Raw genomic sequence first — 24,706 nt, 5'->3', positions numbered from 1 at the left:
TTCTTTTTTACTGTTTTATGTGCTTTTTGGTTTAAGTTTTGCACTTAATTTAGTTTAACCAGCCCTAAGTTCTCATCCAGTATTGACAGCTCCTGTGTGTGTGTTTCTTCCCAGCTCAGCAGTGAATTCACTCTGAGCTGATAACCAAGGTATTTAAGCCCTTATGTCAGGTGGGTGGCTGCCTATATTCCTCATTCTCTGCCAGTCAGCTGAGCTGTTTGGCAGCAGAGGAAGCGAAACTGAAACTGTTTTAATTAACTTTCGTTTCACCTGGGTGCTGTCCCCTGGCCTGAGTTTCTGCATGTCGGTATCAGGACTGCTGTCCATGTCGGTGTTGGTGGGGTGAGTGCTGTTCTCTCGAGCTGTGTCAGAGCTCCCCTGCACCAGAGCCTATGCGTAGTAGAGCACCTCTCTTCTACATGACAGTTATTTACAGTTTTCACAATGGTATAAACTGTAACACCAGTGCTGGGATGTTTGCTCCAGGTCTTTGCCTGCAATGAAAAATAGAGAAAGTCTTTTTATAAATTGTACTTTTGAAAGTGCTCTTCAGGATTTTTACATTTATTCTGTTGCAATAATCCTTCACTGACAACCTTGACCCACCACTAATCCATGTCTTTACATGAAAATGTGTATATTCTGTGCTGTTTAAAAAATGATTGTTAGACTTGCTGTAATCTTCTATTATAGGTCTGAAGGGTGATGTTGGTTAATTCACCAAAAGCTGATTGTATATGACGTAAACCCATCTCAAAGTGAAAAACAGCTGGCAGGCATTGTGAATTTATAGTACAAAAATCCTGTTACAGAACAGTAAAACACTCCTGTTACAATAGGGGCTACATTCCCCGTACAGTAGTACAGTCCTGTTATTTTAGGGGCTATAGTAATAGTACAGTAGAACAGTCCTGTTACTATTGGGGCTACAGTCCAGTACAGTAGTACAGTCCTGTTACTTTAGGAGCTATAGTAATAGTACAGTAGAACAGCCCTGTTACTATTGGGGCTACAGTCCAGTACAGTAGTACAGTCCTGTTACTTTAGGAGCTATAGTAATAGTACAGTAGAACAGCCCTGTTACTATTGGGGCTACAGTCCAGTACAGTAGTACAGTCCTGTTACTTTAGGAGCTATAGTAATAGTACAGTAGAACAGTCCTGTTACAACAGGGGCTACAGTTATTGTACAGTGGAACAGTCCCATTACAATAAGAGGCTACAGTAAAAGTACGGAAGAACAGTGTTTCAGAAACTACTACACAAACTCGAACTCTGTGTTACTATCTGGCTAGATTTTGACTGTTTTTTTGTTTTTTTGACTGCCATTTAACAGGTAGAATGCCAGTTAAATATATAAAATGACAAATTAAGTTATTTATATATTTGTGACACTTCAAGCACAGATGAGCAGGATCGATGAGCTCTGTGTAGATAGATAGTAATCTTGTTTGTTTGTCCTGAGAACTGCCTAGTTACAGTAAGTAACAGCAGATGAAAACTATGCAGTGATTCAGAGGGGATTAAAATAGCAGGGAGGGTTAAGTTTCGTTCTGCTCTACTGTCTATATCCCTGTTTGCAATGAAAAGGAAAGCTACTAATAAAACAGAACTAAAATTATTAGGAAATTCATAAAAAATAAGGACCAGTATAAATTACTGTAAGTGTGACTTATACTGACCTAATGAGTAAATATTTTAAGGTTATGTTTCATCTGGACACAAGAACAAATGCATGCACAAACAAAATCTTTCAAATAAGGCACTGTTTGAAGAGGGACTTTGAAGAGGGATGCAGTGAGGGAACACCCACATTGTTCTAGGGCACTTAAAACACCTAACCTGTGAGTATCCAGGTGGACCAGTTACTGTCTGTCACACAGCAACCAGAACGAGCTGACGTGGGGCCATGCACATTGAACCAATACAACAGGCAATAAAAACCAACATTCTCCTTTTCCCATGATCCTGACACAAGGAGTGCCATGAGGAATTTGCTTTTAATTGTACAAGTGGTAACTTGTGATATAACCAGTTATGGACCTAATTTTCTACATTAACCTATATTAACAGTTCCCAGATAATTTAGCTTTCACATGTTTAAATTGTCCTATAAAATCATCACGGAGATCTCGAGAGAGAAACCCTTAAAGCTGTTAATGGCAAGCAGATGTTGTCTGTGATAAAAGGAACTGGAACAATGCCAAAATCAATGGCTTATTATGGAATTTATAAAATTGTGTAGTTCTTGTGTTTGTGTGGGAAACATCCGAAGTAGCTGCTTGGCCTTTTGTGCTATGTGGACATGCTGATTTATTGGACAATATGAGGACAGAATGAAAAGCAAAATGTTTATATGAAACCCGGACAGAAAACAATGGATTAGATCTAATTAAGAAAGCAGCTCCATGGACTGAGTCATTATCCGACGGGTGTGAGGTGTATTTAAGTTAGCAAGGGGTGCTCAGCTTTTCACCCATCACCCCAGGGGCGTAGCCACGGGTGGGCCTGATTGATCCTAGGCCTACCCAATCAGTCCAAAGTAATTTAAGATTTTTTTCCCTTGTTTGCGTTACATGATTTGCTTTTTAATGTTATGTGTTTGATTTTTATTTCATCGTATGTGATTTGCTATTGTCTCGCTGTATCTTTTGTGACCAATAAGACAATTATGTAAATATAGTGGGGCGGTGCATGCGTAGCCGTAGCCTAATTGGCTATAATTGTCGTCAGACTGTCTTAGAGCTATCTAGCACTAGGTTTTTCGTTTATTAGCCAACATGGAAAAAGAAATGCATATATCTACGTTTTTGAAAAAGCCTCGTGTAGATGACCAGACCAGGTAGGCATCTTGGGTTTTAAGGACTACAGCCTGCCTTCCAGAAGTGTTTCTGGAACGCAAGCGGCAGTGGACGCGTTTGCTTGTAGTTGTAGCAAGCAGCTCGATACATGCTCGACCTCTAGGAGTTAAGCACGAAGAGGTTCTAAAATGTATCCTGTAAACAAATTTCAAGTTTTGGAATGCATGAACATTAAGAAAATATTGACGGATAGATGCCTGTGTGCATTTGATCAGATCGCCTCTAAATGCCCTGCAGCATTTTTAAGTGAACGGCGTTTACAGAGCTAAAATACATCCATCCAAAGTATGTATTTGACGCTTTTATTAGCAGACCATTCTTGCAATTAAAGGTGTGATTAAATGGTTAGCACTGTAATGCGACTATAACAATTCAGTGTTGTCTTGTGGAAAGTCACGAATTTCCAAATTAGGTGTCTTTTGGCATCGAAAATAGAATACTAATTTCGTGGGTTTCATAAAAATGTAAAAGCATCATGAAGGATCAAACAAGATCTTCAGAACTTAACATTTTAATACCTTCGCAGTTTTTATTCTCATGGCGCCTCACTCAGTATTACCCTTGGCGCGATGCATTTACTCCAACCTCTGAAACCCATACGTGTGTGCACGTTCTTCTGGTATGTTATGCTCAAGTCCGCTGAATATTTAAAGGCAAGGTAAAAGCTCCGTGAAGTTGCCCCCCCTACAGACAGCACAAACGATTAAACCCACCTCTTTCGTTAATGCTACGTTTGTGCCGTTGAAAGTAGCGTTTGTGCTGCTTTCGTTTCTGAGATATAGTGGCTTGTTTTTTCGGGGCCGTGACGTCACTCATCCCCCTACAATGTTGTAGGGAAACCGAAACGGTCTCATTCGTTAGTGCTACAGTATGTTTGCTGCTTTTGTTCCCAAGATATATCGCCTTGTTTTTTTCCGGTGATCATATGACCATGCAGTGACCCCGTCTGCCGAGTTCAAGCGCTCTGTTACAGTTAAGCTCGTACCCTTAACATTTTAGAGACAATCAATATCCATAAACATATGAGCCTCCTTAGATGTGAATAATACTAAGACACGGTGCATGCCAACAAGTTAACCATCTATGACATAAACCTGTGGTTGTAATGTATGTAAAATCACTGTGATTGCAAGATCTACTACTGTTTTTATTTTCTAAGGCATGTTATCCTTTCTTTCCCTACCGTGACATGCTGTTGCCAAACGCGTAACTGTGGGATACCATCGCTACAAGACCTCCGCAGCATGTCATGATAGGGATCCAATCGCATATATCGCGGCCGTGTATATCACGACTGGCGCCTTGCTTCCATGCCACCCTGGCACCACTGTCGCAACAAAGGTCTCATATCAGGACATGATATACCCAGATAGGACGTGTCATGGACTCCATGTCGCGACACGGGGATGGGGCATTTTGTCGGAGTATGTCAAATCGCGATATATGGCGATATATGTCGCGATATATGGGCTTCATGTCGCGACATTGGGGTGGTGCATTTTCTCGGGGTATGCCTTTCAAGTCGCGACATGGGCGGGAACATTTTTGACGGGTGTGTCATATCGCGACAGTGGCTCGCAATGGGTATCGTGATGTGATCATGCTATTGGAGTCCTGAACGCGCTGTGGATGCCATGACATTCTTTGTGTGCTATTCAGTTTTGACCTCAGTGCGACTTTGCTTAGATTGATTAGTAATTGGAAACCAATGGATGTGTTACTGTATATCCAGCGTGCAGCGTGTGTATACAGCACACACGGTTAACCGGGGCTACAGTATTTGGACCAAGAAGAATATCCATCACCTAACCAGCTACATGTTCTCGGAACTTCCGCTGTGGCGCTTTACCCAATCAGAGTGGCGATTCTCACTCCTCACCCAATCGCGGCCCGAACTGTTCAGGGGTTTAGCCTGAGAATGAGAATCTATTTTTAAAATGCTTTACTAATTTGCAAAATAACTATATCGGCTTATTTTTTTAACGTCTTTATTCATTCACAATTTCCCGTACTCTTCTAAATAAATATATTTGTATTTGCAATATACATTTATTTGCAATGTACTTCAAAAATGAACAGAAATGTGAAGTCTATGATTATTATATTATTATGCTCGTGCTTTCAGTTTTGTTTTTATTGTTACATTATATCGATCTTGAAATCAATACCTAAAAATGTGAATATGGGCTCTCGTGTTGTACCAGCGGTAATTTGGAAACTGGTGTCTCTTCACCAAAGAAAGGAGTACACAAGCAATACATTTTCGAGAACATGGTTAAAAATGTAAAGAAAACACCTAACCCAATGAACTAACATAGTAAATCCTCCCTAAATGTAACTGTTTATTCGCGTAAAGGGTGCAAAGTCTGGGGTGAACTGATCAAAAGATCACAACTGAAAGATCTGGTGGTCGTGACTTTGCTGTTTTGTACGTCACAGCCAGGAAAAGAAGGCGCTTTATTTAAATATATTGAAACATCCACCCCACCCGACCAGACAGACTCCGAAAACAAACTGCCCCAATTTTTTTCATCACAGTCAGGAGCTCAAGTATCGGGTTTGTTGGTACATGTAAACATTCTTGTAGATAGTTCCGTGATTACCCGAAAAAACAAGGCGCTATATCTCGGAAACGAAAGCAGCACAAACGATACTTACAGCGACACAAACGCAGCACTAAGGATTGCGGTGAGGTGCTCCTATGCTGGCAGAACGGTCAATTAGAGCCCGGGCTACCCACTTTTGCACATGCCCACCCAAAAATCAATTCCTGGCTACGCCCCTGCATCGCCCCCGTTATGGGACCGAGAAACAAAGATAATTGGAAATGTCCTATATTACAAAGAGATCATTTCCTTAAATGGCTCAGCTTTCCTCGGTATTTAACTGCGTAATTGGCTCACAGCCCCTGCAGAGCATGGTGCCAAATATTTCGCATTAGGTTGCGTGTTTTTCTTTGTCAAGGAAGTCAGAGCAGGGTGTGTTCCCAAATCCAGCCCTTTCATTCTGTTTCTGTTTCCTCACCTGAGCCTCAGGCTTCGCAGGAATGACGTGACGGTTCGCCGATAGGATGCCCGTGCTTGGAGTGTGTCATCACGTAGTCGTACGGGGTGTGTTCGGCGATAACACCCCTTACGACACGGCAGTACCGAGATATTGTACATCTGAAGCCAGATCTGCTTTATTTTGAGGTGCGCTAAGGTGCTCTGTGTGAACCGCGATGGGGATTCTTTCATCATTCACTGCACTCCTATACGGGCGCTCACAAGTCAATAAAAGACACAGTAACAGAGACTCACCTCAAGAATGTCGGCTGATTCTGCGTAAGGGAAACAAAAGAAGGAGTTTTGTCGTCTTGTGATTACCATACTGCGTTATTTTCAGAATGAAATAATTTTATTTACAAAACTGTCCAAGCAAATTGGGTTTGAGAGTACATATTCTCGGTGATTATGAGAACCCTATAATAATATGACATATTAGTTATATTGTCTAATTTCATGTCATTTCTGTTTTGGGGCAAGAAAGCTGTCTATCATGGCCGCATTATAATAAAGTTCTGTACAATGACTGCAGTCAAGTAAACAAATATATTGTAATAATGACAGGCTGCACGCCTTTTCCAGGCTGGTTCTAACCAGTCCTGATGCAGAGACACCTTGACTTTTCTGAAATGTCCCAGAAGTGTCGTCTGTTGAAGCTGCATGTACTGTATGTTACTTAAACAAGCGAGCTGGAACATGTGGGTCAGAGCAAGTCATGATTTTGTAGATTTAATTCTATCACCTGTACACCAATTCTAATCCTGGACAGTTCATCCCAGTTTCACCAGGCATCTGCTTGATTGGAGTGTTATCTGTTAATCCAGTAGTGGTTCCGCTGACACGGACCAGAGCTGCCACCTGGTGGACAGAATGTTGCTTGTGCAGAGCGGTTGCGCTGCTGTGTGACGGCTGTCACTCCAGGTCAGCTGGGACTGTGCTGGTGAAGCCAGAAGGAATCTCGACAGCTGCACTGTATTGGCACCACTGCTACGAGTAGGGTAGCTGTCTCTGTTGGGGAAAAACCATATGCTACTGAAACTGAGAGTGTGTGCCTCTTTGATGGCTGGCCTCCTGTGGCCCTGGGATATTTATACTTGCTGCTTCCTCTTGGGTTCAGCTGTGAACCCCTTCCTTGCACAGCTCAGCAGCGACCGGCGAGTTCTTTGAAATCGGTGACAGAGACAGACCTCAATTGCAGAGTGCGGGGAATCGTGGCTGCCCACGCACTGAGGCCAGGGGCGGGTCGTGTCTACTGGCGTTAAATTCTTATTGCCTTGTGAGAGAGTTCTCCCAGAGCTGCCTCTGTGGCAACACAGTATCTTGGCCTGCAGTGTGGAGACAGGTGAGGATGGCAGAAAGGAAAATGATGCATGGAAAATGTGGTAATCCGCATCAGGGATGGCTTGGATGTTCCAGTGTTGTCTTGGATGTTGGTCTGTAACAGTGTTGTGAGATTGTAACTAAAAAAATATGGGAAACTTCAGTCCATCCTCCACCTCTGCACAGTGATGCACTGTGGGGGCATTTCTCTGGCTGTACCCTTGGGAAAAATTGATTGTAGTTACATGTCAAACCCAAGCCTGAACAATGTTCTTTCTTGTTTGTATAAAGCTGCATGTGTAATTTATGCTCACTGCCCACACTTTCACAAATACACACACATACGTACCCACAACAGTGTCTTGCTCTCCCTTGGTGGAAATGCTGAGACATGGAAAGACATTGTGGCCATTCAGCTTGCCAAGGTTCGCTCACTTAACCTTAGCTGGAAACTTGGTTGGGTTGTGCATTTCAAACGTGCCAGAGATAATCGCATCACTGCCAAGTAAAGTCATTATACTCACAGTATTGAATGTAAAGTCCAAAAACTCCCAGTACTGCCAAGTAAAGACCAAGGACTCCCAGCATTACCAAGTAAAGACCTGTTTACCTGATCATAATTTTGAGCTACTTAAAAAATAATTAATTGTGACTTTCTCAATTAACCAGTCTTCTTTAATATAGCATCTCCAAGGGGTTCAAGAACATAACAGTAATGTTAAAAACTGAAAAATATAAAACATTGCAGCTCATCTTAAACTTTTCCGCTATATTTGACTTAACATAACACGCTTGCTTAAAAGGCCTGCTTACCTGTATAAATAATGAATAAATAGATACCATTTAATAGCAACTTGAAAAGAATTTCAAAAAGAGCTAAAATTGACAAGATATTCTATATAAATCTAGTTTAGAAGACTCAACTAAGTCTGGATTAAAAACAGATGTTTTAGTGTGAAATGTATCAGTGGAGCCTTCCCATAGCTCAGGAGCTCTGAATTTCAAAGCTCTGCCCCTTTAGCCTTCTGAATCCTGAGAGTTTTAAGCTAGCCAGCCTGTAGTCCAAAACTATCTTCTGTCATGGAAAATATATTTCTCATTGTTGTTCCTCTGAGCTTTATTCCTCTCGCGAATCCAGAAGAGCATCAGACGGGCAGCTTGTCCTGCTCTTGTTACTGCTTGGTCTAAAAAAATCAGTCCACTCACGAGAAAAGGTACACACACATATGACAGATTTTAATGAATAGAAACACAAACTTTATTATGCGTAACATTTGTAAATAAATTAAGGAAAACGCTGCACAGTGAGTCACTGAGCTCTGCCAGAGGGAGTTCTAACAACACACGGTGTGATTGTATGTTCTCAGCAAGCAGCTGTGTGCACTGACAGTGCAGAAAAGTACTCTGGGCCTGTGGGACAGGGAAGAAAGCAACGACTGTAGTATCATGAGAAAATTACAAACATAATGCTCTACACAATGGTGTGCATCGCTGTAGAGGCTGCAGATGAAACAGTCTTGCTAGGTTTGTCGCTTAGTCCTGTCTGGTGACTCCACATTCTTGTTGGTTTTTCCCCTGCCTGCACAACCTGTGAGAAACAGTACCTCCTATGCAACATGACACTTTAACATCACGCTCCACAAAACTAACATATAGAATATAAACTTTCATTTATTCATTTTCTATTTTTCCAAAATTCCAGGGCACACCTTGGAACCTGTAAAGAGAATGACAACTTCGCAACTAAATTAACATCAGAGAGTTCACGTGGAATAAAAATCAGAAGACCCTCCAGAGACTGAGGGCGAGACCCCTGCGCTACAGGCTGGTGAAAAGCAGTGAACCAGAAGGGTCCACGTTCCACAGCTCTGAGCATCGATTGCATGGCTCCAGGTATTTTTTTAAAAGCCAGTTGGATGTTAATCTTTGATCAGTAGTGTTGCTTTTGGCCAGGTCACCCCAGTCTGGTCCTCGAGGGAAACAGCCCATCACGCTCTGTAGTTCTCCTAAATTCATCAGCTCTGCTAGACCTCTTACTGTGGGGTAAATTAGGCTCAATTAAGACTTAAATAGAACACTTGAACTCTCCTGCTCAGATGGGAAGCTGGTGCACAACTCCAATCTTGGAGGGCCAGAAGATTTCTGTTTTTTTTTTCCACCTGTGCCCCCAACTCATTAATTGCTTAATTGGACATGTTGAAGCCTTTCTTTGTTCTCAAGGAGCTGGAGTAGTAAAGAGACCTATCATCCGTGCAGGACAGCAGCCCTTGAGGACTGGAGATTAGGAGTCCTGCTGATGTGCAAACAGGCTGCTCATCCTGAGATTTTCACACACATCCACCACAGACACTGATCACTCCCTTCACAGACAGTAGCAATGCTTGGAGACGTTACTGATTACTGATTCCCGATTCCCACACACATTCAAAAAGTGTGAAGTTTTCATATGCAAAAAGCAGTTTCATCTGTTACAGTACAAATTCGGGGCAGTTTAGTGAACTTGGTGCAGCATGTACAGTGCTCTTTAGAGACATGGAGATAAGGGCCATGTTTCCCTGCTCTTGTCATGAGTGTTTGCGAGAGCTGCAGTCCCAGCATCTTCACTCAGGCTTTGTACAGCACTATTAGCTCTGCGCAGTGTGCAGTCAACGTTCAGACCAGCTGGCCAAGTGTCGTCCCTCAGCTCCGCTCAGACACCTGTGTCCAGTCTCCCAGTGCTTGGTGCTGTGCATGTTCAGCCAGTGCGATGCTGCTGCCCATGACTTGCACAGCAATGTGCACAGTCTGAGTCTGCTGCCCTGTGATCGCGCTGCTATCGCACTCGACCACAGCAGAGCTGCGACTGCGCCCCACGACCGGCCCTGGGGTTCTGGCAGGGGGGGAAGGTGATGGTGGCGTACTCCACATTGTCCTGTACGACTGGCTGTCCCTCCCCCTCGACACGTCTCTCCGCGCCAGGGAACTCCAGTACGCCATACTCTATGGAATAGACCGGTAGCCCCCTGGACATCTCACTGTCCTGCAATGAGGAAATAAGTTCAGCGAACACTTGGAAACAACAAGTTTTCACAGCAGCACAGACCCAGAGGGAACACAGTCTCGGCCCGATGTTGAAAAACTGTAGTTACAGGAACGCTCACAGACATGCAAATTCACATAAATCTAGTAGCAATGAGGAAGTTGCTTATCGGGGTCAAACATGGAAAGTCAGACCTTCTTCAGAGCAGAATGGCTGTTGTGTGAGGTTCAGAGGTTGGAAACTAAGATCAGAATAAAGACAGCAGGCAGACCTCACCTGGATCTTGGTCCTGGGTGTTGGGTTGGTCAGAGCAGCTGGTGGGCCTGGAAGGAGAGAACAATAGTTAGGGGTGAAGTGGTGCTTTTTAATCATACACCGCTTCCCTGGGTTAAATATTACTTGACGGAAGTTCAGCTTTGTGTAAAATCTCCCATAGTTCCAATGCAAAAGCCTTCAAGTTACGGAAAGTTCAACTCACAACTGACAACCCACTGAAGCTAAGCAGGTGTGAGCCTGGTCAGTACCTATATGAGAGACCACCTGGGAAAAACTAAGGTTGCTGCTGGAATCCAGTGTTAGTGGGGCCAGTTGGGGGCACTCACACTGCTGTCTGTGTGGGTCCTAATGCCCCCTACTGCATTCTTCGGATGAGACGTAAAACCAAAGTCCTGACTCTCTGTTTTCATTAAAAATCTCAGGGCGTTTCCCGTAGGCCTCCTAATAATCTCCATCCATGAACTGGCTTCATCACTCTGTTCTCTTCCCCACTGATTAGCTGATGTGTGGTGAGCGTTCAGGCGCAGTATGGCTGCCGTCGCATCATCCAAGTGGGGGCTGCACATTGGTGGTTACTACAGTACAATACAGTACGCGCAAGTGATATTCTTTTAGTTACGTTTTTAATTTCCAAAGGGGGGTTCCCAAAGTGCAGTTACAGGTTATGTTGTTCCATTATTATTGAATAGTGAAGTTATTAATAATGTTTTTCATGATCTCTGATGCGAGAGCATATCTTGCTCAAATCTAATTGGTTGATACCAAGTAAACCATTTTACTCACCAGTTTTCCCTAAGTGCCTTTAAGTTCTAGACATGGCTATATTGTTGTATTTCTCCTACTGCTTTCGTTTGTGTGTGTTATTGTTTTGAAAAAAACAGCATTTTCCAATTTTCTGAAAAGGGGTTTATGCTGACTCTCAATGTAGCGCCTCCCCGCCCTCGAGTTTCGGTCTTGAAAGTGTGCATGTTTTTCTCCGTGTCTGGTGCACCGCAGTTTTGCGGGGGCTTGTCGTTGTGGTGCTCGGGTGGAGACCAAGTGCTTGCAGCCCATGTTAGCCTGTCAGCCCTGAATGGGCCTTTTCTGCCAGCTGCCCAGCTCGCCCCCCTGCTGGAGCAAAGAACCACCTAGTCTTCACATCTCAGGAAAAGGAGACCAAACCGTTAAGTTACTTGTTCTCTTTGTAGATAGAAAATGGCTCAACTAATCTGCTTAAGTAGTTTTTAAATGCATATGAGTTACTTCCACCCACACATTTTGTTACTCAAATTAAAATGACAGGACAATAGCACAATTGGATAAGACAGTGATAAAACTGTGCACGACATGAGAAAAAAAATGAAACGGGCCACTGGCATATAAGCATTTTAGTGGACTGAATTTGAGTTTGAATATGTACTCAAGTTGCTGTCTTTAAATGTTTACAGCCTAGAGGATTGATTTTTTTTTGCATGAAATTTCCAGCCCTTGTCAGAAATGGTTATTCCTGTTATTTCTAGCTGCTATTCCTACTACCTTCTGGGACAAGCAGTCAGGTTTAGACTGTGGGTGCCTTTCTAGTCCAATTAATTAATTGGCCCATTTGCAGGAACTTTTTAAAATAATTTTATTAGCCGTTACCTTAATGAAGGAGTTTTCATCTGTATTAGGCTTTGGACAAGGCTAAATGAAATAGAGAATCATTTTCTTTAATTTTAACGCATTTATGACAGTCACTGAAAAATAGTCACTTGTCTGGCAACTTAAGCACTTTAATTTTGCTAACATAGCGTTTTTGCAAAGTTGCTTGTAGTGATGGAGAGCAGAGCGAGTCAGTATCTGGGTGCTTCTTGGGTACGAGGGTGCGTGCAGGTGGACTGAAGAATCCTGCCATCCTCGTGTGTGAGTGTACAGTGTTTTTAGCTCTAGAAGTAATGAGGTTTGGGGAGGGAGGGGGTTTTAGATCAGTGCAGGCATGTGTAGGTGTTTATCTTCATTACCAAGTCATGCTTCCTACTACATCTCCCTCCTACCTCCTCTCACTGTCACTTTGTTCCACGGCTCGCTGTGTGCTGCTCTGCTCCTGTCCGCACTACATTGACAGCTCCCCCTTAGTTCACTGCTCCATAGCTGCCATAGCTGTCCTAGATTACACCCCGGCCAGGCCAGGGTGAGGACCAGCCAGGTGGCCACACAGTAGCCTTCAGTATTGAGTCTGTCTGGGTCAGTGACAGGGAGGGTCGGTTTTCACTCAGCCTGAATGATGGAGAGAAGGAAGCTCAGGGGATAGTACATTAGTTCCAGCCCTTCAATGGCTGTACAAAGGACTTATTTTCATTCAGGAAGCTCCACTATCACCATCCTCATTTTCAGATTCTAGTTAATTCCCATTGCACTTTTGTAACTCATATCTTGTAGGAGTGGGAAGAGATGACAGCGATTGTCCATGAGTCATAAGAGATAACGTGTGAGAAATTCTTGCTGAACTGGGATTAATAAAGATCTTTTCTCATTCTCTAAACCACCTTACTGCAGCTCCTCTACGCTGCCTTCCTCAAATGGTGCTTTTAGACATTATAGTTTGTTTGTCTCACATGCCATGAACTGTACTTCTGCTCTGGTTCCAGTACTTTGCAAACTCCTGAACTTTGCACAGGCAGACTCAGCTTTGTAACTGGTGCTCTTTGGCACATTTTCTAACTGTGAAGTATTGCTCCTCAGAAGAAGCCTTCAGCAGAATAAAGGAATGAAAGTAAAAGTCTAATGCCATGTCCCCCAGTAAGAGATTTGCGAAACTCTTGACGGGGCTTCCGAAGTCTCACCTGTGTTCTTGTGGGTGGCCAGGTACAGGCAATACCCCACGACAACAAGCAGTATCAGGACTGTGGCCCCTGAAGCTATGATGATGTAGGAGATCTGGTTTGGTATATCTTCTTGCGTCGGTGTTGTTGGAGCCTCTGGAAGGAACATGTCAGCAAGATGTTAATGTCCTGAACTCTAACCTAATCTCATCTTCATAAAGGCTCAATGCCTGCCCAGCTGAAAGAGTATAACATGAATTGTCACACATCTGCATGTGTGCTCTAATATATCATGTCAAATTACTGCATTTCAAAAGTGCAGTTTTGAAGTATTTCTAAAAATGCAAAGGCTTCTGTCTTGGACAGCTGCAATTGAACTGCAACAGTTTTTAATTTTACCATCTCAATCACAGTCCTCAGTTAAAGGCTCAGCAGTTCATAAAAGACAATGATTCTCATACTCAGATATGATCAGTTTCTTGACTCAAGGCTTGAAAATGATGTTTCGGCTGTTGCACCTCAACTTGGCGTGAACACCTAACCCATATACAGTAAGTCATAACTTGAGCCCAGCAGCATTTTAAATTGTGTTTTTTTTCATCTGCAAGGCAAAAATGCAGTTTGCTTCCTAGTAGAATTGTTTCTCATTCCATGTGTCAGTTCCCTAATAGACTTGGCATCTCTGCTCCAATGCCATCTGAGGGCCACGTCTCTGGACTTGGAGCTGTGTGACCAGCGGGCAGCGTCGGCGAACACACCTACCTGTTCCATTTCCTCTCTCACTGACCGTCAGGTTGACTTTGCTGCTGAGCGTGAGCGGATCTGTTGTGATGCTGCGAGACAAGCCGATGTGATAAACTCCAGAGTCGCTGAGCTGCAGACTGTTAAACCTGACTGTGACGTTGTTACCTTCCAGCTTGATTAGTATCCTGTGGTGTCCAATGGACTGGCCGCCTTTAATATACTCATCGATTTTTTTTCCATCTTTGTACAGACCAGCCCCTTTTATTGATGACGGAGCAATACTGGAATTGAAAACAAATCGCATGTTGAAGTGTTCGCCTTCTGTCCCACGGAAGGCTTCCATCTTTTCTTCTTGTAGGTTCGCTAAATAGGATAACGGAGAGAAAGAATTCAGGGTGTGAATGTATGAGCAGAGCTTGTAGCCATCCAAGGTTCACACTGGTCTGAGCCAAGCATGCCTGGTGCAGGGTTAAAGTCAAGGGTTATAGTCAGTGTGTGTGCATGCATATAGGTATATACTCTGTATAGTTAATAATAACTGTCTCTTACACCTACTGTAAATAGCACTTTTCTGGATGCTCCACTCAAAGCACTTTACAGGTAATGGGGACTATTGGCATCCAGGGGCTGCCAGTTGTGTTGCAGGGCGATATACTGTAGCTGCTGGATATATGGTATATGGCATTCTCCCCCTTTCTCCCCATGTTATTCTAGACTCAAATACATTATGCGTGTCTGCTAGAGATAGTATCTGTGAGCAACAGAATGCAGGAGGCAGTAAGCTGTGTAAAGCTGTAAGGCTGTGTGTCTGTGTTGGGGAGTGAGTGAGGCAAAGGAGTTTGCGTGTTTATGTGTGTGTGTTCAGGATGCACCACGTCGCTGTGTGCCAAACCCCAGTCCGCTGTGTATCCTGTCTCAGCGCTCTCAGCACAGCACTGACATCACACCTGTGGTTAACCTGGTGAGGCTGCATGCATTTCCTCTGATTATTAATAAAACAGTTCAAACAGAAATAGGAACCTTCCACTGGTGATTCAGTGGTTCAGTTACCGTAAACTGACGGTTCCTGCACACATGGACGAGTGAAAGGTCCCCGCACTGAACAACACTTATAACTGTTCTGCACTTGTTACGGTAACACATGCAAGGTGGGAAAGACAGCAGATCTGCAATGTAATGCATTTATATCCTTTTCTGTTCTACTGTACTGTTACAAATCTTCACTGCTTGTGCTGTAGCTTCACATTACCTGCTCTTTGAAATTTTATCATTTTTAATCATGTGCTCACCCAAAATGAAATTGCCAGTTGGCTTTTTTATGACTTGGATCACAGCAGGAAGGATTATGACAGGTAATAACTGGCCAGCTGTTGAGCCATTCATCTTTTGTAATAGACTCAACCCTGACCAGAAAAGAGCTATATACATTAGCGTGAAGAATTGAGCAGCTTAATGGTTTTTCGTGTAGTTCTCTTGTTTCTTTCCTGTCATCCCAGCAGGCACCAGTAGGTTAAGAATAAGCCAAATGAGTGACTGAATCCGTTAATCCTTTGTGCTGCGTTCTGTGCTGAAGAAAAAGTCACTAAGTGATACACAACTCTGCTTTCCGAAAGGCATTGTGGTTACGAATTGTGTGGCCTGTTCTCCCAAACCAGGCTCGTTGAGGTTAACACTCACAGTCATGTTTTTCATTGTGACAGATTTGTTCTTGAAAGTATCCTGACTTTATTGTATCTGTGCAAGCAGTAGACGACTGCAGTATTGACTGTGTCCCTTTCAAAGCTCTCCAGTAGATTTTGTTGGCAAAGTTAATCGATAAATGTTAAGAATTCACCTTGAAAAGCGTAATTTTGGTTCACATCCAATGTACCGCACAGAGAATTTTCACCTGTGTTTGATCTTTCTCTCACAGGGAGTGTGTAAAAGAGGACTAACACTTCAGGCATATTTCCACAGTGGCTGTACACCCGGTAAACACTGAACTGAGCTGAAAAGGGTTTTTGCAGACATTGCCTTGGAACCAATTTCTTATCACTGATAGTCAAATTGGGCCCACAAACCAATTTTTAAACTAGACGCACATTAAAAGGAGCAAAGCCACAACCTGTCCTAAAAGAAGAACATCCACAACTGCACTCCAGGAATTTTGAATGAAAGTTTAGCTTATTGCCAGTATTTCTGCCGAAAAGAACTTCACCACTGTGTCAAAACCTTGGTGTCCTGTAAATGAAAAATTGGCCCTGTGACTTTTTGTCCTGTCCACTCACAAAGTTTATGAAGGGGTGATGCTGTGGCAGGATGAGTTACAGCCCTGAGCTAGATAGTCATTATAAGACGGAATGCATTCCTACACAGAACACAGACTCCCTGCATATTCAAAGCTCAACAAAGCCCAATTTTAAAAAATTGTACTTGTACATTATTCATCCATCAGTTTTCAAACCACTTATCCAAAATACAGTAGGATTGGGGGTGAGCCAGAGCCTATCCCCGGCAAACAATGGACACTAGGCAGGATACACACTGGAGGGGACAATATAAGCTACACTAACTCAAAGACACTGAATATCAAGGAGTCCGTCACACAGAAAACTGTTGACTTTGCAGAAAAGCCTGCTAAAAATAAAATGGGTATACATATTTGTAGCTGCATTACACGCAAGTAGCTGAAATTTGACAGTCTGATATACAGAACTTTGAAGACAACGGGCCCAATGAAATTAGAGTTAACCACGTACCAATATCAATATATACAAACATACACCATGAATGCAAAAGTTGAAGTTCATCATCCACACAGGTTTAACATTTAAAACATACTGCCCTGCAAAAAGGAAGTGCATGGAATGTCACAGTGGTAAATTGCAGCAGTGTAGGATGCACAAAGTAACAAAGTCTCCAGTGGATGATTTTCTAAAGCAGGGTGAACAACTCAGTCTTCCACAACACATAGCGGAAATGCAAATCCGTATCTTGTACTCCACCCTTGGCAGTGATGACTGTCAGGGCTCGGTGCCTCATGAGCCCTGTCCATCTGTCTGGCACGGTCGCCACCTGAAGGAGTTCACAGGTTAACCCCTCTCCTGTGACTCCAAAAGAACCAGAATGGTTCAGGCTGAAGCACACAGGACCCATCCTACAGTTTTCTGTCATCGTTGATTAAAATAATTTTAAAAACATTGGACCATGTCATTTCTATGCTTACAGCTTGATCAATATCATCCCATCACTTCTTCTCAATCTCATAAATCATCCATATGATCTTGCTCCTAATATATATTAATGTACCTTTGTATTTACTGCATAGCAGTGCGAGCTCTGGTATGACCAAAACAACACTGACCAGTAAATGATGGGACTCCTGCCCATCATAGAACCTCATAAGCACATCATGCTTATCATGACGACCTTGTCTGACACTGTAAAGGACAAGTGGGCTTTACTCAACACCCCAGAGAAGTGGTGCCTAGCCAAGTCTTAGCCATTGGACACTCTTTACAGCACAGACATAATTAAAACGCTCCCTGCATTGACAGAGACAACCTTCTTTTGCTGCTTGCACTGCCGGTTCCAGCAGTGTGCTCCAGCTCACTGGAGTCAAAGCTCATCAATCACTTTTCTGGTTTTAATATGAATGAATAATTATAGTGGCTGAATGTTTTCTAGCTGTGATGTAGACAGCGTGTTCAGCTGAGCTAGAAGTAGGCAGAGGCCAATTGCGCAAATAAGGGGTGATACCTTTCACAGCCCCCAGTATAGTTATTACATGGTTTAGTTTTGAAAAGATTTTTGTCAGTGATGGCAGAAAATTAAAGCAGGGGGGCCTATGTGTTTCGCTCTGAACCATTCTGGTTCTTTTGGAGAGCTGTGCTACGGTAATAGTTGAGTGGTTAAATTTGTGCAGTTCTGAGATGAGTAAGTGACTGACTTCTTGTTGACAGTCCTTCCTGTGCTCTCGTGATAGACGTGTGATCTGGTGTGGCAGCCCTGAGCTTTGCGTGACCTCCTCTCTCGGGTCCGAGGCAGCACTGGCCAAGTTCTTCACCTGTGGCTTTTAGCACCTAGGCCATTTTTTTCTTTTTTCTGAGTTCTCCTTATATAAAAATCACCCAGAAATGCCCCTGCTGACCCTGTCAGCTACTCTGCTCTGGTTTTGTGACATTTGTGTTTCCGTTACTGTCACAGACATTGCTCAAACCGTCCAGCGGAGGAAATCAAGGTCGGTATATCTTGCGCACAAAGCAAATAACAAAGTTCACAGAAAATTTCCGATAGTCCGGATCCTTATACCAGCCACGCCTTTGATCCAAAATACTGTTTCGTCTTTACTTTTTAATTTTCCATCCATTGGCGGTAAGAGTGATGGAATCGCTGTGTCAGGCTAAGGTCTATTAACGTCAGACTGTAATGATCAAGAAAGAAGAGGAACAGTTTTTGAGTCAAAATAAGTATTCACCCGCGTCTTCGTGCAAACACAGACTGTTTTGTTTTTCCCTTACATCTCTGTGCCTGCTGTCCACTGCAAGTGTCCAAGCTGAGATCTCTGGACCCAAACCTCAGAATTTATTTTGTTTTACTTTGTTCTACTTTCCCTGAAATATCCTGAGATCCTGAGTGACACACAGGGCTGGGCTATACCTACAGAAGAATGCCACCAACTGCAAAATACAGGCAGCGCAGGACAGTGCATCGCAGTGCCTGATAATCAACTCAAAGTGGTCTGCTTTTCATGCCAGTGGCCTTGAGCTGAATCTCCCCTTGGGTTCCCCTTGAATGCTGTTGACTTTTCACCCTAGTAAAGTAGGAGCAAGTAGGAAAAAGGATCTGTTTTTAACACTAAAGGTAGTACATGGAATAAGCGCCAGCTGTCTTCAGTCCTGAAATCATTTAAGACCAAGACCATTTACCTGTATTAAAGTATTAAATACTTTACCCCTGAACCAGGCTAATGCCTCCAGTGCATTCAGCTGCTCTGTGCCAGATGCTTGACTTTAATGAGCACTTAAGGGAAAAAACTAAGAGGAAATGTGACTCAAAGAGCTTCATCCAATTGTGCACTGATGTCCTGTGTCCTCTGGTGGTCTTTCTAGCTGATCATTTAACTTCTTAACAGAACCTGTAACAGGACCCTGAGAGCTGAAGACAACATTAAGTCGATAGCTCAATTACTTGGTCATTAATTAAGAAATGTCAGGATTTCATAACAAGTCCTTGTTTTTCAATGTCTTTGCACTTCTATTTCTCTGTGACTGAATGCAGGGACTTGAGGTAGATTTAATTATTCTACATATAAACAGATACAAAATAAAAAAAGACAGCTAACTAATTGAAAGATGGAAATGGAGAAGCTCCTGATCTCACTGAGACAGAAAGTAGCAGGTGTGAAAGTCATCTTAAACAAAACTGTTCATTTTAAAAGGTGAATGTTATATTTCACAAAAATACAGGCTTAATTATAAATCAGAGTTGCTAAATGTTTAATGGTTATTATTGTGACTATGAAGTGTACTCCTGCTGAGCCACACAAATTGATATTGGCAATTGATATTCCTTGCCAACAGTAGCTGCCATCTTCAACGTACTGAAGGTCTGTTGCTTGGTCTGGCTCATGGGGAGGTTATCTCACCCCTTGGTATGTGGAGACCAGCATTAGGCCAGTGCCTGGGACTAATGCTATTGAATTACAGTGTCAGAGGAACCTGCTAATAACACAAATAGTGCAATGCAGTTGTGTCACAGCCTGCCTGCTTCATTTTCACAGCTGTGATGCTTGAACCATTAACACTTAGACCTTGCCTATAATTGCCTCTTTTATATTTTACATATAATTGTGTTAATTGCCTATGGTGAAGATATAATGAACAGCAAAAGAAAATTCTTACTAACATGTGCAAAACAATTTTTATAAAGTTATTGTCAGGAAATTGACAACATAAGTTTTGTAGCTTGTGCACCAACATTTTATCGAACAGACATGACACACGCACGCTGACTAAAATGTCTCATCAACAGAGCTGATCCTTGCCATCTACTCTGAAAGTCACAGGCTAGTAGTGTCTGGTCAGTGTCAAAAGCAACACAAGTTGTACATCTGCGACACATACTTTTCACCAGGTTACGGGTCCTGTCTTGTGAGATTCTGCCCCACACATTTTGAAGAGTCTTGACTCTTAACTTGCCTCTGATTTGTGAAGGTCGCACATCATTCCAGCTCATCCCACAGTTGTTCAACAGGACTCAGAATTCTCATCTTGTAAGAAATCTGTTTCAGAAGCAGCATGATCAGGAGGAGGTACTGATTTATCGTTTCACTGCAGGTGAGCCCTCCAACATACTGATGACACAAAAGCACGGTTCTCTTGATAAGCGCAGGAAATTAATTGTTTTCTGTGGTGCTTTTTCTTGTTCTTTAGCTGGCTTGAAATTCAACAGCTAGAATTACCTCATCACCTGTGCCTGGTGAGCTCTTACAGCTGAAGTGATTTAGTGCTTATGCAAAAGTCAAAGTCAGTCAAGAACCTCATGGTCAGTCATGAGTGATCAATTATTAAAATTATGCCAAATCATTTAATCAACATCCACAATCTGTGAACATTGTTTTGAAAACCTGCAAGCCACAACGCTCTTCGTGATTCTGATTTAACTGTGGTAATTAAACACAAAAGCTATCAACATCTAGATCTTTCATGCTTTTAATATGTGACGAACTGAATATTTCTTCACCTCAGCACTACCTGCAATTCCCCGAAGAGCTGATTGGTTATTTCTAGCAATACCGTACAGAGACATTTTGAAATAATTACTAAAAATGGCAAATTTTGTGTGAAGGAACTATGCTTCGGTGCTGTCCCACAAAGGAAATAAAGTGTATTAGCTAACTAGTAAAAAGCAAGTTAGAAATGTTGTGATATCATATAAGCACTTTAGAGGAAACCAAAAGCTAGTTGAATCGGTGACTGAACATTGTGTTAGGTGTTTTTCCCCTTGCTGGCCATCACTGCACGGCTCCTGGCCGGGCTTTTGAAATACTATGTGAACTCCTCCGGGACTTTATCTCCCGAAAGCATGATCAATACCGACACCTGCGGTGCCTTTTCCACTGAGAATGTCACGGCCGGAGGTTCCGAGCAGAGCGACTCTTTCCCTTTCAAGTGGAAACAGAAGTGACAGAAGACTGGAACTGAAAGTGAGCTGGCGAGGTGTTTATCTTCTGATGGAGGACATTCCCTTCAGCAGTGGCAGCTTTTCAGGTGGTTGCTGTTGTTGTTGTTGTTGTTGTTTGGAAAGGACTGATATTGGTAGATTTCACTCTTTTTTTTTGTTAAATCACAACGAAAGCTGCACCTCAATGGAAACAAGACTGACGGAGAAGAAACCCCCCCCACAAAATAATAGCCTAATAACGGTCGGCAAAAGAGAAAGACGCGGCAAAGAGCCAGGAAGGGGCAGGAAGCAGCTCAGTCTGCTCTGACCAGCTTGCTGCACCATCAGCTGCTGCTCCAAAGCTCGGAGTTTGATGCGACAGTGACTGTTCGAGGGGCTACACATCACAACTGACCGGAATCATTCACTTGCATCACGTTATCTGCCACAGCAACAATAAGCCACACAAAACAATGTCTAACTCCTCACTCGGAGCTGTAGTTCACTTCCCAACTCTCAGAACTGTCTTTGTCCTCTAAATGTTCTTCCGCAGCAAACACAGGGATTCAAGTCTTTCCCAAAGAAAAAAGCCGAAGGTGCTGTGCTTGCCCTGCCCTTTTATAGATTGAGAAACAAGCTAATCGTCAATATCTGAGACTCAAAAATGCAATATTCCACAGATTAATCATTGAAGAGTGATCTGCTCTACCACAATCAAGGTCAATTTTCTGTGATTCTTTTACTGTTCTTCTAATCCGACGCATAAACTCTGAAAGAAAGCTTTCAGGGAGCTGCTGCATTGCCAGAAACTTGTATCTTTATTAAAAACTAACAGACATGAAACATGCTTGTGAAACCACCTTGTTGACACTTGGTTTTGGAAGAGTGTCCCCAGTATACACCATACTCCACTCCACAGTGCATGGTCTGTGGCATGCCATACCCGATCTGTATTTGTAATGTTCATTGTCGGTAATTAGACCGAGGTTGTCAATGACGAATGAAATTCTTACCCGAAGCGCCATGTGAGGACGTCTTGATGCAGAGGCCAGCTGACAGACACAGCAGAATGACCCTGAAACGGCCGAGCCCGGGCACGAGAACACCAGCCATGATGGCGCCTACCCTACAGCGAGTTTGACGTTTCTCCCTCCCTGCTGGAACGTGATCCCCCCACAGTCTGAGAGGTCTTCCTGGCTGGGGTCCCACCTGCGGCTCAGGTTTGTTCCCCAGCGGTGCTCTGACACCGGCAGCTCCCTAGCTCCGCGCTCCGCGCTCTCTGACTGACTCGGGGATCTCTCAGGACTGATATCGAGAACATCAGACAGAATCAACAACAACAAGACGCTCCAAAAAAGGAAAACGGAACTGTTAAAAACAGCAGCAGTTTCAGGAACAAAATAAAAAATGAAAAATATGAGCTGGTTAAGAGAAAAAGTGCAATCAGAGAAAAACCCTGCAGTGGCGTTCTCCGTCAGACTTTCCACGAGCAGCGACCACGGAGTGAGGTGGAAGAGAAACCCGAGGGGTTGGGTTAGAACTCTGCCTCATGCTTTCTCTCTCTGCCCTCCTTGTGCTGGTGCTGTACAGCATGTGCACATGAGCCCCTGTCTATCACGAAGCGAAGAGGCTAAAGCCTAATCTTTAGAACGAGAACGAGTGTTTGAGGAAAGTCCGCACTGATCTTTCATATTGCCAGAGCTCCCATCCCAGCCCTGTGACCTCAGTCATCCCGAAACCGTCTGCATAAACATTTCTTCAAGCCTTCCAGTCCCTTACACAAAGACAAGCCTTTCCAAGATTGATTCAATTCTATATAATTTCCCTTTCACAGCAAGGACAGAGTGTGAAAATCCTCAAGGTTTTCAGTGATTAAGAACAATGTCCGATCTCTCACCTTAAGCTGATGCATCCCAAGACTGGAGAGTTCCCACAGCAGCAACGAGAACACAGAATGTTTTGTTCAGGAGAGCAGTTCTGCTGCCCTTTCTTAAATCTCCTGAAAGTAGTTAGAATGTTTTACCCTGCCTTGCACCGTCTGCCAGATTTCTGTATTTTCAAGTGGCAGTATATTCCACAGCTTGTATCGGAGTGTGAGACACCGGCAGATAAATCAGACTCAAGCTTCAGTGTGACAGCACCCCACTGCCCTTCGCACATGGTCAAGATTAGAAGACTATTAGAAGATGTGGTTTTCTGTGGTTGTGGCTAGTTCTGATCACGTTCTTTTGCGGTTGTTTGGTGTGAGGGACAGCTCTCTGTGTCTAGGTGGGGATAACAGAGACCAGACTTCCCAATTCTCTCAGTTGCGGGATTGCTGGTTTTTACTGCTTTTTAAATTGATAATTAAGACTTTAGATTAAAGAGATGGTTGTACCAGAGACCCACTCTGGCATGAATTGACAATTCCAGTACTTGGCTAATTTCTTTTCCAAAGACTTTTCTTACAAAGGAGCTTCAGATGCTCAGCTCAGCGATTCTTGTAGTGCGCCGCAATGGGAGCTAGCTTGTCTAGCCAGAGCGCTCTGGACTGCCCTGCCTGGTGTTGGTGTGAGTCTGTGGTGCAGTGTGCAGCTCAGCGGGTGGTGTCTTACCGTTGGGTAGCAGCAGTAGCAGGGAAAGCATGGAGAGCCAGCTGGCTGGGTGGCTCATGGCCTCTCTGGACTGGGGCTTGGGGAGAGATGAAAGCCTGGATTTCTTCCGAGACACCCTCTCCCTCTGATACTCCGGTATCTCTCTCCCTTCCCTCTCTGTCTGTGTTCTTTCTTTCTCTTTCAGCCCTCCTCTGTCTCTCTCTCTGCCTTTCCTCTGAGGTTGCGAAGAAAAGAGGTTTTCAAGAGGGGGAGGCGCAAACAGGAACTCAGGCAAAACCTCGTCACAGCTCAAGTGCTCTGTGCCTTGATTTCAGAAAAACAAAACAAAGTCTTGTTTCTGAAAGGTGGCCAACATCTGTGCCACAGCTGCCACACAGCTAGTGGAGCCTTGAGGAGGACAGAGCATCCCTGGGAGTCATGGCTGTGTCCCTGGCCACTGTCAATGAGAGACACATGAGCTCTCTCTGAGCTTTCACACTATCTAGTGCAAAGCCTGAACAAATTAAATCACAGATGGAAGGCTTGTTGAAATACTTTGAAGCTTGTGGTTTTGTACTGAATTGATTATAATTAAAGCACTCTGTGATAAAAACAAATTCTGTGTAATGTCCCAATCAAGAGCCCTTTTGGAGCTTAACAATTCTGAAATGTATCTGAATGTTATTCCCTCTGAGGCCTTAATGACTTTTTTACTCCATATTACCTGACTGACCAGTTTCATTTTGCGATAAACTTGAAGAGGTTCAGCAGAAGTAAATGAACACGTGTGGTCACTGAGGGTTGCACTGGTTCAGAAATAAATGTTGTCCCGTTTGTGGTGTCCGTAACAGGGACATTCCCTATTTCATTAATGCTTATGAGTCTTGTTAGCTATTTATGCAGATTCACCTCATACAGTATTATCCCATTGAGCTGTAGCTGAACAA

General features: G+C 43.4%; 1 protein-coding gene and 2 long non-coding RNA genes across 4 annotated transcripts; 2 read left to right on the top strand and 1 right to left on the bottom strand.

Moving 5' to 3' along the window:
- Positions 1-212: 212 nt before the first annotated feature.
- LOC148676759 (uncharacterized) lies at positions 213-24,376 on the top strand. The gene is made up of 2 exons (XR_015928386.1): positions 213-342; positions 13,971-24,376. It is a non-coding gene; the product is annotated as an uncharacterized LOC148676759 (long non-coding RNA).
- On the top strand, positions 1,083-9,117 carry LOC148676761 (uncharacterized). Its single transcript, XR_015928383.1, has 2 exons — positions 1,083-2,841; positions 8,927-9,117. It is a non-coding gene; the product is annotated as an uncharacterized LOC148676761 (long non-coding RNA).
- Positions 8,459-23,916, bottom strand: LOC148676760 (uncharacterized). Of its 2 annotated transcripts, none has more exons than XM_088612575.1 (5): positions 23,781-23,916; positions 14,062-14,406; positions 13,321-13,455; positions 10,520-10,566; positions 8,459-10,243 (listed from the first exon to the last, which is right to left on the bottom strand). In XM_088612575.1, exons 1-5 carry the CDS (start codon positions 23,836-23,838, stop codon positions 10,037-10,039), a joined length of 792 nt encoding a protein of 263 aa, XP_088468701.1. In that variant the 5' UTR covers positions 23,839-23,916; the 3' UTR covers positions 8,459-10,036. The 2 variants fall into 2 exon arrangements, with proteins under 2 accessions (XP_088468701.1, XP_088468691.1); XM_088612565.1 differs by lacking the exon at positions 23,781-23,916 and adding an exon at positions 22,200-22,331.
- Positions 24,377-24,706: the final 330 nt, after the last annotated feature.

The sequence above is a fragment of the Lepisosteus platostomus genome, chromosome 2, assembly GCF_059453375.1.
Source record: "Lepisosteus platostomus isolate fLepPlt1 chromosome 2, fLepPlt1.hap1, whole genome shotgun sequence".
NCBI classification, from domain to species: Eukaryota; Metazoa; Chordata; class Actinopteri; order Semionotiformes; family Lepisosteidae; genus Lepisosteus; species Lepisosteus platostomus.
This window is presented reverse-complemented; position numbering and strand designations above follow the sequence as displayed.